The 16648-nt window shown below is 39.0% G+C and overlaps 1 protein-coding gene across 2 annotated transcripts in view; it reads left to right on the forward strand.

Annotated features, from left to right (window-relative positions):
• The window catches only part of LOC118002227 (cytochrome c oxidase assembly protein COX16 homolog, mitochondrial), an 87841-nt gene that overhangs the window by 46122 nt on the left and 25071 nt on the right, over positions 1-16648 (forward strand). The window contains exon 3 of one of the 2 annotated variants that reach the window (XM_034992554.1): positions 13679-15397. The exons of the other annotated variant lie outside the window; for it this stretch is intronic. Coding sequence (XP_034848445.1) covers positions 13679-13699 — 21 coding nt within the window. The 3' untranslated portion in view covers positions 13700-15397. Of the gene's footprint in view, positions 1-13678; positions 15398-16648 lie in introns of those variants that run through there. 2 annotated transcript variants of the gene reach the window in all.

Here is a 16648-nt window from a genome sequence, read left to right on the forward strand (position 1 = left end):
TCGGGCTCCTGGCTCGGCGGGGAGCCTGCTTCTCCCTCTCCCTCTGCCTCTCTCCCTGCTCATGCTCTCTCTCTCTCTGTATCTCTGTGTCTCAAATGAATAAATAAAATCTTTAAAAAAAAAATTAAGACATCTTAAATATGTTTGAAAAGCAAATGATAAGCTTATGCATATATATCAACTCACTAAAATAATTAATGATATAAAACTATACACAAGTTACCACTTAACACAAATTCTTTTCAAACTTAATAATACCAAAGAAATATGAGTCAGTGAGAATTTAAATAGTATTTTCTACTTGTTGGATTGTCAAAGATTAAAACACTTACTAATGTGCAGTTAGTGAAATGATTAGTGAAAATATGCACAAATATGCGCACTCATTCATTGTTGGTATTAATAAGTTTGATGTGAATTTGATAAATTTATCAAAATTTAAAATGGGTATCCCTTTGACCTAACATTTCCACCTCTGTGAAGTAAATATTCAGATGTTCTTTACAATGTTATTTGTAATTTTGAAGAAAAGAAAAAAGGAGGTAGTTTATATGTTTAAAAGAAAGCTTTGACATTTATGTATTCATATATGTTAGAATGATATCCATCGCTTTAAAAATGTATGAGTAGAGGACTTCTAGTTCTGGCCAAGATGGAGTAAGAGTATCCCCTAGTAGTCCCTCTTAACAACTGAAATCCCTGGACATAATATAACAAATATAGGAAGATTCTAAACAGGGGAAAAGAAGATGACAGACTGCCTAGGAATCTCATAAAATGCAGTTAAGAAATGAGATGAAGTAGTCATCTGGCTTTGGGATATTGCATACAGATCTTTTGGTAAATAACAAAATATATTAAAAACAATTACTTTATGACAAAGTCAGACCTTCCTAGGCCTCTACAGAGTTACTCCTTACTTTTGGAATTGACGCCCTGTAGACAGGATGGCTAAAACCAGATGACAGTCCCTCAGAAGTCCCATGCTTCTGAAGAAACACTCTTATAAAAGCTATTTGTAAGTAGGTAACAAATCTCTAGTTGTACTTGAAAGGCATTGACATAGAAGTTGTTGGGACCCTTGGCTCACATAGCAGCTTCTGAGGAAATCCTTTTGAAAAGCAGTGAAATTTAAATTGCTCAGAGCATGATGACAGGGAAGGAGTTTGGGGATTCTGGAAAAGAGGAGTATGTGAAACAGATCATAGGCTTCTTGAGCAGGGCATGCCAAGGCAAAGAAGAGGAGGGGTGGGGTGATTACAGTGGAATCTATCTTTCTGGATCATTTTATTCATTTGTATTATCTACTCAGTCTTTGGAAATGTATTAATTCACTTTGGAATGACCCTGGGAATCAAGAAAACTACTCTCCAGTTCTACAGGATTTCTATTTCAATTTTTGAAATACTGAAAATAGATTGAATTTCCTTATCAATTCCTTTACAAAACCAGTTTTCTTCAAAACATCATGTCCTTGTTGTGCCTTCCCTTCTTCAACTTTCCCGCTCTTTATTTCCATCCCTTTTCCTGTGCGTCTTCCTGTTCAACAGCAACAATACCACTGCTTTACTGAGGAGCAGATGTGTTGGTGCCCAGGATCCAGTGTTGGTGGTATCCATCATACAAGCTGCTGTGTCTGGGCCTGTCAGCGGCAGTGGCCGTGTCTACCCTGGACTGTCTGTGGAGCTGGGTGTGCTCTGGCTTCATGGTTACTATACTTGGCTCTCTGGCTTTCCCAGATTGTGTGAGCAGCTTAGATCACTTAGAACCTGGTTCATACTTGAAAGCAATAACCTAGACTGATGTAAACATTTATAAAGCATCTGCTTGCTGACAGGATCTGGTATTACAGAAATGACCGAGATATGGTCTTTTTCCTCAAGGAATTTGCGTGGAGTTGGCGCAAACTGACAGAGAGAACTACAGGACCTCTAGTATCAATAGTGATAGACCAGGTGATTCAGATCAAACTCTGAGAAAACCAGAAAATGTAAGTAAAATTTACAACAAAAAAATCTACTTGAAGGCATAAAAGATACAACAAGATAGAGAATAATTAGCAGGCTGAGAATGGAGAGGAAAAAGGCATCTAGAGAGCTGAGCATGGAATTTGGTGGTGTTTCCCCAGGGAGTGTTTCTGCCGTAGGCTGAACGTTTATCTCCCCCCAGATTCATGTTGAAACCTAATCCTCATGATGGGATCAGTGCCCATCATGGGACCAGATGATTAGGTCATGACAGTGGAACCCTCATGAATGGGATCAGTGCCCTTATAAAAGAGGCCCCACAGAGCTCTCTCACCCTTCCTGCCATGTGAGGTTACAGCCAGAAGACTGAACAAGGAAGTGGGCTTTTACGCTGAATTTCTTCGCACCTTGATCTTGGACTTTAGCTTCCGAAATTGTGAGAAATAAATGTCTGTTGCATGTAAGTCACCCAGGGTATTGTATTCTGTTATAGCAGCCTGAATGGACTAAGTCAGTTTCTAATTTTAGAAGTGGTAGCTGAGGGGCGCCTGGGTGGCTCAGTCGTTGAGCATCTGCCTTTGGCTCAGGTCATGATCCCAGGGTCCTGGGATCGAGCCCCGCATCGGGCTCCCTGCTCTGCTGGGAGCCTGCTTCTCCCTCTCCCACTCCCTCTGCTTGTGTTCCCTCTCTGTGTCTCTCTCTGTCAAATAAATAAATAAAATCTTAAAAAAAAAAAAAGAAGTGGTAGCTGAGTTGCTAAGAGATTATGCAGTACTTATGACGTTGTTGGAGGTATAATAATAAAAAAGTTGGGATCCAGGGCCCACCAAAAGGGGTACCTAGTAGACTATCATGGCTTTGGATTGGACAGTTAGAGAGCTTCACTGACTGATACTTGGAGAAACATCCCAGAATCCATTCACCTTGAAAATAGGTTGGCAGTTCCTTAAAATTTTAAACACAGAGTTGCCATATGACCTAACCACTCATATACCCAAGAGAAATTAAAACATATATCCACATAGAAACTTCTACACAGGTATTCATAGTAGTATTATTTATAATAACTAAAAGTGGAAATAATCCAAAGTATGTAAGCTGATGAATGGATAAACAAGTGGTATATCCATACAATGGAATATTATTCAGCAATAAAAAAGAATGTAGTACTGATGCGTGCTACAACATGGATGAACCTTGAAAACATATGCTAAATGAAAAAATGCAGTCAAAATGCCATATATTTTATGATTTCTTTTTGTATGGAATGTCTAGAAAATGCAAATCTATGGAGACCAAAAGTAGTTGAGTGGTTGCCTAGAGTTGGGCAGAGAATGGAGAGTGAGTACTAATTGGTATGAAGTTTCTTTTTGAAGTGATGAGAATGTTCTAAATTTAGATAGTGATAAGGGTTACAGAGCTCTATGAATATACTAAAAACTCTTGAATTGTACACTATAAGCAGGTGAATTTTATGGTATGTGAAATGTGGTATGGTATTTCTCAGAAGCTCTGTTTAAAAAACAAAACAAAACATTATCTCAGTCCCTGAATTTGGATCAAGGTATTTTGGATTGCTGCTGCCTCTAGGCACTGGCAGAAAAAAAAAGTGAAATTCTCTCTGGAGAATGAAAACACTGTCTTAGGCCACAAGTTAATTAATTTTGCAAATGTAATGTTAAACAGAATTTTAAAAGAAATAACCAAGCACACAAAGAGACAACATAACATAAACAAGAACCAGTAGAAACAACAAATATTAGGTTCATGAGGACTCAAGCTATTGAAATTACCAGCCAGAGACTTAGGAAACTGTGCTTAATAGATTTAAGATAATAAAAGACAAGATTTTTAATTTTGGCAAAGAACTGGAAACTAGGAAAGACATAGCAAATTTGAAGAGGAACCAAAAGATATTCTAATATGAAAAATATAACAAATATTTAAAAGTGAGTAGGTAAAATAATAAAACAGCACAACTGGACAGAAAATTACCAAACTGAAAGAAAGTTCTGGAAAAAAAAATCCAGAAAAAACATGGAGACATGAAATGATGAAAAACAGTGATGCGAAGGTAAAATACAAAGAAGATACCATGACAAGGTCTAACCTACATATAATTGAAGTCCTAGAAAGCAGGTATGAAATGAATGGGGCAGAAGCAACATTTGAACAAACTAATGGTTGAGAATTTGCCAAATCTCATGAAAGATAACAAGCTGCAAATTCAAGAATTATTACAGACTACACGTAGAATAGTAATAGCAATAATAGTAATGCACATTATAAAAAATTTGCTGAAAACCAATGAAAAGGAAAATAACTATAAAAACAGCAATGAGGGGGTGCTTGGGTGGCTCAGGTGGTTAAGCATTTGCCTTTGGCTCAGGTCATGATCTCAGGGTCCTGGGATGGAGCTCCACATAGGGCTCCCGCTCAGTGGGGAGTCTGCTTTTCCCTCTCTCTCTGTCTCCTCCCCCACTCATGCTCTCTCCTGCTCTTGAGTAAATAAAATCTTTAAAAAAAAAAAAAACCAGCAAGGGGGAGTATCTTTATTGTCTAGCATACTAACAGTAAAAATGGAGGGAAATTTTTTATTCTGATGCAAATTTATCTATAAAAAGCCTGCAAAATATGTTGGGCTTAATTAATGGTGAAATGTTGAAGTCAGTCCCTTTGAGATTAGGTCAAGGATTACCACACTATCCCCACAATTACCACTTATATTCAACAATGTACTGGAAGGGGCGCCTGGGTGGCTCAGTTGGTTAGGCGACTGCCTTCGGCTCAGGTCATGATCCTGGAGTCCCGGGATCGAGTCCCGCATCGGGCTCCCTGCTCAGCAGGGAGTCTGCTTCTCCCTCTGACCCTCCTCCCTCTCATGCTCTCTGTCTCTCATATAAATAAATAAATAAAATCTTTAAAACAAAACAAAACAAAAAAACCCAATGTACTGGAAGTCCTAGCCAATCTAGTAAGGCAAGAAAATGAAAATAATTGGTGACAGATTGGGAAGAAAATTTAAAACGTCATTATTTGAACATGATTGTGTGAAAAATCCAAAAAGCTCCACAGATGAGTTTTTAGAATTAATGAGTTTAACAACTTTGTAATTTAAGATCCATAGACAAGAATCAATTGTATTTCTATAAAGCAAGGTAAAAAATTGAAAGTTAATTTTAGAAACAATATCATTTATAATATTTTACATATTGCAACCTCATATTTTGCATCAAATAAAAGGTATTCAAGAATTCTTCACAGAAAATTAGAAAATTAAAAAGAAAAAAGAAAATTAGAAAATACTGAGGTTAAAAGTGACTTAAAATAAAAAAAAAAAAATGGATGCCTGGGTGGCTCAGTCGGTCAAGCATCTGCCTTCAGCTCAGGTCATGATCTCAGGGTCCTGGGATCGAGCCCCCCATCGGGCTTCCTGCTCTGCGGGAAGCCTGCTTCTCCCTCTGCCTGCTCTGCCTGCCGCTCCCCCAGCTTGTGCTCTCGCTCTCTCTCTGACAAATAAATAAAATAAAAAGTGACCTAAAATAAAGGTAATGATACATACTATTTCATGGATTATAGGATTCAAAATCATACACATGTCATCTCAATCCAGCATGATCTATAAATTTAATACACTCCAGTCACAATTCCAACAACTATTTTGTGAAATTTGAGAAGATGATTCTAAAGTTTATATTGGAAATTCAAAGGTCCAAGATTTGCCCAAGACAGGTTAAGGTATATGTGCAAGGATAGATGAATAGACGAGGTAAAAAATAAAGATTAAAGAAATAAAGACCCATACATCTCAATACCTGATTTATGGAAAAAAATTAAAAACATAGAGCACAATGTAAAGGAAGATTTCGATATATAGTGCTAGGACAAAGAAATATGCACATGCTCCAAAAAATGGAATCTTGATTCTTATCCCATACCACATGAAATCAGTATTCCATTAGCTGTATGTCTCCAGGTAAGAGATTTTAAATTTCTTAGGTAATATTAGATAATACATTAATTCAGAGCAGAAAAATAATTATTAAATAGGATATAAAATAATATACTATAAAAGAAAAAAAACTTTTTTAAAGATGTATTTATTTGAGAGGGGGTGGTGGGGCAGAGAGGCTTAAACAGCTCAGAACAGACCCTGACAGAGGCCTCAGTCTCACAACCCCTAGATCACGACCTGAGCCAAAACCAAGAGTTGGATGCTCAACTGACTTCACCACCCAGATGCCCCTAAAGGAAAATATTGATAAATTGGACAATATTAAAATGAAGAACTTAGGTTCATCAAAAGATAACATTAAGAAAGAGAAAAGACAAGCTTTAAACTGGGAGGACTTTATTGCCACACGTAAAGTCATTAAAGGGCTTGTGTCCAGACTATAAAATGAACTTCTTATGAATCAAAAGTAAAAGGACAAAGACTTCACAAAGGAAGATATCCAAATTGTCAATACAAATGTGAAAAGGGCCCAGCCTCATTAATCAGAGAAAGAAATGCAAATTAAAACCACAGTGAGATACCACTGCATGTCTAGCAGAATGGCTAAAATATTTTTAAAAATAAGAAAATAGTAGGAATTGGCAAGGATGTGGAATACCTAGAAATCTCACATGCTGCTGGTGGGGTATAAATTGGCACAATTAATTTAGAAACAGAAATGTGTGCCTGGGCATCAAGATAAATGCATAAGATTGTTCATAGCCACTTAATTGCGTGATTCATAGCAGTAAAAAACAAATCAACCAAAATGTCCATTATCAGTAGAAGGAAAACACGTGAGAAATGGTGAGGTGCTGACTGAGGCAGGGTAGAGACAGAGCAGAACAGAGAGGGGGAGAGAGAAGCAAGATCTGAAAAGGAAACTAATCAGATAGGAAGACAGATTAGAAGGAGCAATGAGAAAGAGGGAGAAACCTCAGTGAGTGATCCCAAGATCTCTGAGTTGTCCTGGTTGCCAGTGGGGCGGGGCGGGGGCGGGGGGAGGTGGATAGAAGACAGAACGGGTTGATCTCCTTTTGTTCATTTAACAAACATTACTGAGCACCATTTATATCCTAAGCACTCTGCTAGAATCTCGAAATACAAATGTAAGAGTGCAGTCAGCTGAGTCTTCATTTGAGCTTTACAATAGCCTTTTGAATCCAGACAGTCATTTACATTTGACAGATAGGCTTTTGTGGCTCCGAAATTTCCTTATAGTTAATGGTGAATTTGGGACTCAACTCATGCCTTTTTGCCTCAGCGCTTTTTCTTCAGCCAAATGAGGTGAGATGTGGATGGGAACAGTGAGGCCTTAGAGGAGCACATTTCCCCACCCCAGAGGTACTTGCAACAACCAGAGATTCAAAGCACATGAACAAGCTTATGTTCAGTGTAGCCAAGCCAGGGTTACAGGGTGACCAGCCAGCTCTCCTCTTCCATGGGCTTCTGTAGCAACAACCATCAACTTCTTTCACTGCTCCTCCTGGCCTGGTTAATTCAAGCCTTGATTCAAGTATTTCCCATGTATTATTTGGATGGCTACTAAGTAGTGGACACTGAGCAACTTAATCAGAACCACCACACACAAACACAAACCCAGACACATTCTGTAGCCTCAGGGAGCTCTCAAAACTCTCAACCTGGTAGATTAAGACAGATCTATAAGCCAGTGAGGGAAATGGAGGTTTGGGGAGCTTTGAGAGACATAAGGGCATGGCATTGGGAGCACAGAGGAGGAAGTGGTCAATTCTGTTGGGATTTAATCTTGAAAAGCGGTAGTGTTGCTTTTAGGACAAGTGGATATTCAGGAAAGATAATAGCTCTAAGCCACAGAGCCAGCAGTCTGCTGTGTTTGAGGAAACTTTCTGAGATCTTGCTGTTCACGTGATTATATTAGTAAGCAGCTGATTATGTTAATATATAAGGCAAAATCAATATTCTTAAGGTGGCAGTATGAAGAGGATAAAAGACAAATGAGTATATGCTTCAAAGGAAGCTAGGTAAAAATCAGAGTAAAAACAAAACCCGTATAGGTTTTATCCTGAATGGCATCGTACGTGGAAATCAAGGGAAAAAAAGATTTTCAAGAAGAGAATGTTCACCTGCATCAGGTGCTTGAGACTTTATGTGAGAAGAGACTAGAGGACTGGTTATTGAGTTTGGCCACATGAAAGTCACTTCAGGGGCGCCTGGGTGGCTCAGTCGTTAAGCGTCTGCCTTCGGCTCAGGTCATGATCCCGGGGTCCTGGGATCGAGTCCCGCATCGGGCTCCCTGCTCCGCGGGAAGCCTGCTTCTCCCTCTCCCACTCCCCCTGCTTGTGTTCCTTCTCTCACTGTTGTCTCTGTCAAATAAATAAATAAAATCTTTAAAAAAAAAAAAAAAGTCACTTCAGAGGAGGATTGGGGATAAAGCTGTATTGGAATGGATTGAAGAGAGAGTGGGAAGTAAGGAAGTGAGAACAGGTAATGTGGGAAACTTCCAAGAAGTATTCTGCAGTTAAGGGAGGTAGAGAATGGAGTGGAAGCTAGAGAGAAGATTAAATCGGTTAAGGTCGTATTATGGAGAACATTTTTCACATTGGCAATGGAAACCCTTGAAGATTTCAGAATCATAAAATTCATTGAATGGGTAGGGTAGAAGGGGCGGTAATAACTTGGAGAGGGCGAAGTTGATAGACCAGTGAGCAGATAGTCCAGGAATAAGGGGATAGGGATATGAACCTGGGTGGTGTCCACCAGGATGGAAATTAACAAACAGAATGAGGGAATTTTATTTTATTTTAAGATTTTTATTTGAGAGAGAGAGCGTGCATGTGCTTGAGCTGGGGGAGAAACAGAGGGAGAGGGACAAGCAGACTCTGTGCTGAGTGTAGAGCGCAACGCAGGGCTTGATGTGGGGTTCAAAACCAAGAGTTGGATGCTTAACTAGCTGAGTCACCCAGGCGCCCCATAACTGAGGGCCGTTTTAGAAGAATAGTGATCTTTCCTGAAAGATTGTCAGCAAAATGCCCAAGTCACTTACTTAGAAAAGTATGGAGCTGAAAGGAATCTAAATAGAAAAGGAAACTAACACCCAAGAAAAGAGTTAAAGCATATATCTTACATGGAAATAAATTATATTAATGTAGCCACATATGTTTATATATTTATGCATTGAGAACATAAAATGTACCTGAGGACACCTGGTTAGGGGTCCTGGGTAAGATCATCTGAGTAGTTTGCTCCTTGGTTTTCAGCCCCATCCGGCAAATGGTAGGACCTTAGGCTTTCTTCATTCATGTCTCTTAGGTGTTCCCAAAAGGGCAGGGCCATGGTACACATTAACAGTTCAGGAGGACATCAGTTTAGACTGCTGGGCTCATGGGGTGTTTGCTCTGCACTTCTGTTCTGTGGTCATCTTGAGTCTGTCACCTCTCACCCTCTCCTCTGCACATGTGTGGTCCTCAATCGGCCAACTCTCCCAACATTCCTGTTGTGGTGGCTTGTCCTCCAACTCTGGTTACGACTTGGGCCCCTGCCCTCCATATTGCTGCCACCAGGGCCAGGTTGGGTCTTAGCTGCTGCTAAGACCTTGGACAAATTAACTTCTCTGTGCTTTTGATACCCACTTGGAAAATGGTAAAAATATTACCTCTTACCTTATAGGTTTCCCTTGAGTATTATTAATTAATTACTGTAAAACACTTAAATATATTAGTATTTAGAGAGGTATTTTTACAATATTATAATTATACTCACCTGATACTATGGATCAAACTAAATGTTGCACTCAGGCTCTCTTCCTGCCCAAAAGAGCCCTACTCATAAGTGTGTGTGTGTGTGTGTGTGTGTGTGTGTGGAATGCTTTTACTAAAGATTGGGAGAATGGAGGAATTTGCATTTCATTTGTGTCAATAACTTATTCAGGGTATACAATTCTGTTCCTAAATGTTTCTCAAAGCAGTTTAAATTTACTCTCCTCTCATTCTCTGCTTGTCCCACATTTTTCATCTTTATGAATGCAGAGAAATTGAGCGGTTTCTTCGCCTTTGGCTCTACTGACTTGTGCTGTCAGGGTCTTATCATTTACCCCCAACCTGTTTATTAAGAATTTTCTTAAGCATGGGTATTTCCTTCTTCTGTGAGCATTTATCATGCAGTAGATACAGTTTCTAATGGTTCTCATGTATTCTTTAATATTGAAGTATGTTGAAAGCAGCCCAATGAATTATTTTATCATTTGAGCCATCAGTCTGGCTGTAGGTTTTCTGTAAATCCAGATTTTCACACCTTAGATTGCAAAAGTAATACAAGAAACTGTGAGCCCCTAAAGAGCACAGATTAAATCTTTTCATCTTCATGTCTGCAGCAGTACCCAGTGGGTGTCTCAAAAATTGATGTACACTTATAATTCATTGTCTGTCTTTTCAGTAGGAATGAAATACTTTCTTTGAGGAGAAGTCTTCAAGCTTGGTGCTTATTTGCAGTTAGTCAGTGTAAGGTTGCAAAATTTCTTCTCTACCATGGTGGTAAAGCAAATGATTCCTTTTGGGCTCAGCTCAGGTGCCAGAGAGACCCAGCTGATATTTATACTACTGCATAGTCCCAGGAACTTTTAAACATCATGAGCAATTCCCATTCTTTTCACTCTACAGGACTTGATATCTAACTTTATGTTACTGTAATAATTCCTCTTGATACTGAGTTTCTTCTGTGGAATAGTAAAGAATTTGAATTTTCTACCAAGTGTAACAGTTTGACCATAGTTACTCCTCTAGTGGTGTATTCCTGGGAGAAGAATGGGAGAAGTGGTATCTAAAAGGGAGAAGTAATATTCTTTTCTATGCAGACATAGTACTTCAAACATGGCAGATATCCCTTTTGTTTTCTTACACAGTTTTGTTTAAAATATTTTTGTAATGAAGAGTGCGACTCTTATTTTTTGATGTTTAACTGACATCTTTTAAGCCTCATCTCTCCCTCTTGGCCATCTCTCCCACATATGGGCAAGCTGATAAGAAAGCCTGAGTGATCTTTCCTTTGTGCCTGTGGAACTTCAAACCCTTGCTGTAATCACCCTCCCTAGTCACCCTAAAGACCTCAAACCAGTCTTTTCCTGCTCTCTCAAGCCATTTTTGAGCCTGCTTGGGAGCTACCCTGTTCTCCCCAGAAAGCCTTATTATATGATTAATAAATCTTTTCATACCTTCCTGGTGTCTCTGTGCACATTTAAGTCAGATTTGAATAGGAGTCCATGTGGACCCAACAATGTATGTGCAACAATTTTACTAAATGTTTATTGCATACAAAAGAATGTTTTTTAAAGTATAGCAGCAATTTATTTATTTTTTTATTTTTTTAGATTTTATTTATTTATTTATTTGAGAGAGAGAGAATGAGAGACAGAGAGCATGAGAGGGAGGAGGGTCAGAGGGAGAAGCAGACTCCCTGCCAAGCAGGGAGCCCGATGCGGGACTTGATCCCGGGACTCCAGGATCATGACCTGAGCCGAAGGCAGTCGCCCAACCAACTGAGCCACCCAGGCGCCCTAAAAGCAGCAATTTAAAAAAGTTCTAGACCTATCACCCAACCTAAGAAATAGAATGTTACCACTATATTTGAAGTGCTTTTCCCTGATTTCATGCCTCACCCTGCATAAACCAGTTCCCTACCCTAACTTTAGCATCAAGGCGTTTTGGATATTTGATTATCACTCCCCTTATTTTATTTTTGCATTTTAACTACAGATATACATATTCCCAAGTTATATATTGTCTTGTATTGTGTGTTTATTTACTCAATATAGATGAAATCATGCACTATAAACTATTTGGGTAGTTTTCTTGTTGATATTATGTTTAGAAGTTTGGATTCATACAGCTGCATGAATTCATTATCTCTACTGTATTATATGTCCATAGTGTGAACCAATTACAAATAATTTATGGATTCTCCCCTTATCTTTTGATCTTATGTATAATATTGCACAGTAAACATTCTTGTACATAAGCTGTGGTGAAAATGTGCAAGGGTTTCTCCAGCATATATGCTTAGGAGTGGAATTTCTTCATCATACAATATCCACGATTTAACTCTATTTGATGGTGACAGATTGATTTCCAATTTCATATCTAACTATTTGGATAAAACAATTTTTATGGCACCATTTATTGAAAGGCTCTTAACCCACTGATCCATGTTATCACTTCTGTCATAAATCAAGTTTGCATATATGAGTTCTCTGTTCTGATATATCAATCTGTTTTTGTATGTTTCCAGACAGGAACAATTTGGCCTTATGAAGATAGTTTAGTTATAAGCCTTGATATCTAATAGAGCAAGATTCCTACTTTATTCTTTTTCTTCAGGAGTGTCCTAACTATTCTTGGACCTTTGTTCTTCCATAGAAGTTTTGGAAACAGCTTCTTTAGTCACCAACCAAGAAAACAAACACCCAAAACTTCTTAGACTTTTAACTGGGATTGAATTGAATCTATAAATCAATTTGAGGAGAAGCGACATCTTTGCAGTGTTGGGTCTATGTATATATAAACATAGCATAACTACCCACTTATAGAAGTCCTTCAAGAAAGTATGACCGTTTTCCTCAGGAAGGTCTTACACGTTTTTGGTAAGAGTTATTCCTAGCTACCTCATTTTTATATACTATTGTAAATGTAAATCTTTTTTCTCAGTTAGGTTTTATATTTTACAAGCTGTGTTTTGATGGTGTATTTAAAGGACTTGTATGTCTTGATTTTGATTCCAAATATAGTAACCGCACAACATTGTCATTCCAGTAATTTATCTATAAGTTGTTGTTTTTTTTCTCTACATCTTTGAATAATAACAGTTCTGATTCTTCCTTTCCAGTCCTTGTAACTTTTAACTCTTTCTCTTGCCTTTCACTGGCTAGAACCTCCCGCACAGTGTGGCTTCCTAGTGCTGGGAATGAGACTGGAGAGTGGCTATAAATGGACATGAGGGGTTTTTAGGGTAATGGAAATGTTCTAAAATCAGGTTGTGATGATGGTTGTACAACTATAAATATAATAAAATTAATTTAATTATATACTTAAAATGGGTGAATTTTATGGTGTGCAAATTATATCTCAGTGAGGCTGCTTAAAAAAACCAAAACAACAATAAAAGCAGCTGATGTTCCATGACGGTAATCTGACTGACCGGCATCTGAACCTAGACCATTTGGTGTCAAGGTCCCGACTGGTTAGTCCCTGCATGTGAGGCTTCTCTGATGCTTGCATAGCAGGTAGGATAGTAAAGGGGCAGGAGACCCTTGCAAACAAGTCCCTGAATGGCTGCCGTCTACCCAGACTGCAGTGCAGGTACCAACCGGCCACAGTCACTGGCCACCACAGTACTGAGGTCAGGGACTCGAGTGGAGTAGCCATGGTGGCACAGATGAAGGCTCTGCGTGGGCACAAAAGCATGGCATCCCTCATCAAAACCGACCTTGCTGCTGCTTCCACCCTCCCTGTCAACCACAGACACTGACGCTGAGCCCTTTTAGTGTGTGACTCTTTGAGGAGACCAACCAGTCACTTAGTGGCGCTTGATTACATCAGACCCCTTCCACCATGAAGGGGCAGCAATTCATTCTGACAAGTGTGCATTTACTTTTCCTGCCTGTGTCAACTTGGTCAGTACCTCTATTCAAGGACTCACAGGATATCTGATTTACTGACATGGGATCTCCCACTTACTGTCACTTCAGATCAAAGGACCCAATTTATGAAAAAAGAAGTTCTGCCGTGGATAGATGCCTGTGTGATTAACTGGTCCTCCTACATCCCACATCATCCATAAGCTGCTAGCCTGATAGAGCAATGAAATGGTCTCAGAAACACAGCTGAAGCAACAGTTTGGAGGTGATATCCTACAAAGGTATTCCTTCAGGATGCCGCATAAAGATTAAAGCAGAGGTTGGCAAACTGATTCCAAGGCCAAATCAGGCTTGCTGCTGTTTTACAAACATAATATTATTGGAATACAACCACATGCATCATTTACGTATTGTTTGTGGCTCCTGTCGTGCTAGATAGCAGAATTAAGTAGTTGTGTCGGAGACTGTATGGTCCACAAAGTCTAAAACAGTTACTGTCTGGCACTTTACAGAAAAAGTTGGCTACTTTTTCCTTGAACCACTGATGATTGTATGGTTCTCTGTTGCTGCTGGGAACCAAGGAGTGGGAAGGATGGCTCTGTTCCAGCAACCCACTTGGGAAACTTTGGCTTCCAGTTTCTGAAACTTCAGGCTCTTTAGTTGAAGAACTAGAGGTCTTGGTTTCTGGAAAGGGGACACTTCCACTAGGGGAAACATTAATAGTTCCACTAAACTTAAGGCAGTGGCTGCCGTTGATCATTTTGTGCTCATTGTACCAGTAGACTGGCAAGAAGAGAAAAGAGTTACCATGCTTGAAGGGGTAATTGACTTTGATAACCATGAGGAGGTGGGGTTGCTGCTATGTAATGATAGTAGGGAAGAATATATTTGTCACACCTGTGAACTACTGGGGTGTCTCCTGGTAATCTGAACCTCAGTTTTCACTGTAAATTGGCAAGGAGAGCTCAACCGTGGCCAGACAACAGCATGGTAACCAAAATCTCAGACCCCTCAGGTGACAGACAGTACCGTGCAAGCCACCCAGACCAGCAGAGGTGCTGGCACAAGGTGAGGGGAGTATAGACTGGGTAGTAAAGAAAGGAAATGATCAGTATCAGTTCTGACCTCAGAACCAACTGTAGCTGTGGAGACTAGTTTATCCCACTAACTTCTCTTTTAAGTTTTCATAGAAATTGTGATCAATCGGAATCCTGAAGTTGCAAAAGAGTGGAGTGAACTTAATGTGTAAAGCACGTGACCTGAATTGTACAAGGGGGTAGAGCACAGCAGACAATGTGGTGCTCTGTCCGGATCTCCTTTTGTTGGCTCGGTGTACTCATTCTTCTCCAGCGGCTGCAGGTGATGCTACTGATGCACCCGCACCATTTTCAAGAGGCTTGGCCTCCAGGAGACTGGAGCAGCATCACCAGGAGATAGCTGGAAGTTACGCACTACTTACCCCTGTAGCAGCCTGTAAGCAGTGACTGCCTCATGCGTGAGATGGAGGTGCAAAAACCTCGTTCCCCTGCTCTGAGGTGGGAAAGACCATGGTGTGGTGTATGCGTCGGAGCTCCTGGAGATTTGGGGCTGAGGCTAGACCCAGCTAAAACCACAGTCTTGCTTTGCTTCTGCCATTGGTCTCTTCTGTTGCCACTCATTCCCTTACAGATTTTTTTTTCCTTTTTCTTCTATAGTTTTGAGTTTGGACCTGAAAAGATGCTGTTGATATGCAGAGTCGTCTAAAACAGGCAGCCTGGGGTTGTGTTTGGGCCAAGATTTCTCATGTAATTATGTAATTTCTCTCTTAATAAAAAACTTGATTATATCTTTTCTCCTTTGTAAAGTTTGTTCTGTATTTTTCCCCTAATGTCTAAGGTTGGAATGCTTTTGGTTCATTAATCTTGAGCCTTTTGTGTTTACTTAGGAGTATACAATTATCCATTTTCTTCAAAGTAAGACTTTAGCAGCATCTCACAAGTATTGAATATGACATTCTTTATCATTCAGTTCTGAGAATTTTCTGATTTCCATTATGACCTTTTTGACCCACAAAGAAATTTTTAAATTTTCAAACACATGGAAGTATTTTCTACTTGTTTGTTTGTTATTGATTTGTAACTTAATTTTATGGTTGTCAAGTATGTGTTCTGTATGATACTGATTTTTAAAAATTTACTGACATTAGTTTTATGCACTGTCATAAATACTGTGTGCTTGGAAAGAATGTACATTCTGCAGCTGTTGAGCACAGTATTTTACACACACACACACACACACATGCTTTCCATTAAACTTGTTAATTGTGTTGCTCAGATTCTTTATATTCTTATTTTTTGGTCTATTTAATTTACTATGAGAAATTAGTTAAAATCTTCCTCTGTGATAGTGAAATTGTCTATATATTTTGAGACTATGTTACTAAGTACATAAAGTCTAGGATTGTTATATTTTCCTGATGAATCGAAAATTTTATCATTATATAGTGATCATCTTTATCTCTAGAAATGCTTTTTTGCTTTAAAGTCTATTTTGTATGGTATTCGTATTGCTATACCAGATTTCCTTAATATTTTCCTAGTCTGTTTTTCCCATGCTTTGACTTTCACACTTTTTCTGTCCTTTGTGTCCAAAGAACAGAGAATTGGATTAGTTTTTTTTGCCTTTTTATTTTTATTTAAATTCAATTAATTAACATATAATGTATTATTAGTTTCAGAGGTAGAGGTCATTGATTCATCAGTCTTATATAATACCCAGTGCTCATCACATCATGTGCCCTCCTTAATGTCCATCACCCAGTTACCCCATACCTCCCCTCCAGCAGCCTTCAGTTTGTTTCCTGTGATTAAGAGTCTCTCTTATGGTTTGTCTCCCTCTCTGATTTCGTCTTGTTTTATTTTTTCCTCTTTGAGAATTGGATTATTTTTAATCCAGTCTGACAGTCATTGACTTCAAATTGGATAGTTTAGACAATTTCCATTTATTTGGGTCAGTTTTATATTTGGTATAGTAGATATCATCAACATAGTCAGTGACCCTTCCTAACCCCCTCCTTACAAGCCCTGTCTCTTCTAAGCCTAT

This window comes from Mirounga leonina, unplaced genomic scaffold, assembly GCF_011800145.1.
Source record: "Mirounga leonina isolate KUSES-001 unplaced genomic scaffold, KU_Mleo_1.0 Mir_82, whole genome shotgun sequence".
Lineage (NCBI taxonomy): Eukaryota > Metazoa > Chordata > Mammalia > Carnivora > Phocidae > Mirounga > Mirounga leonina.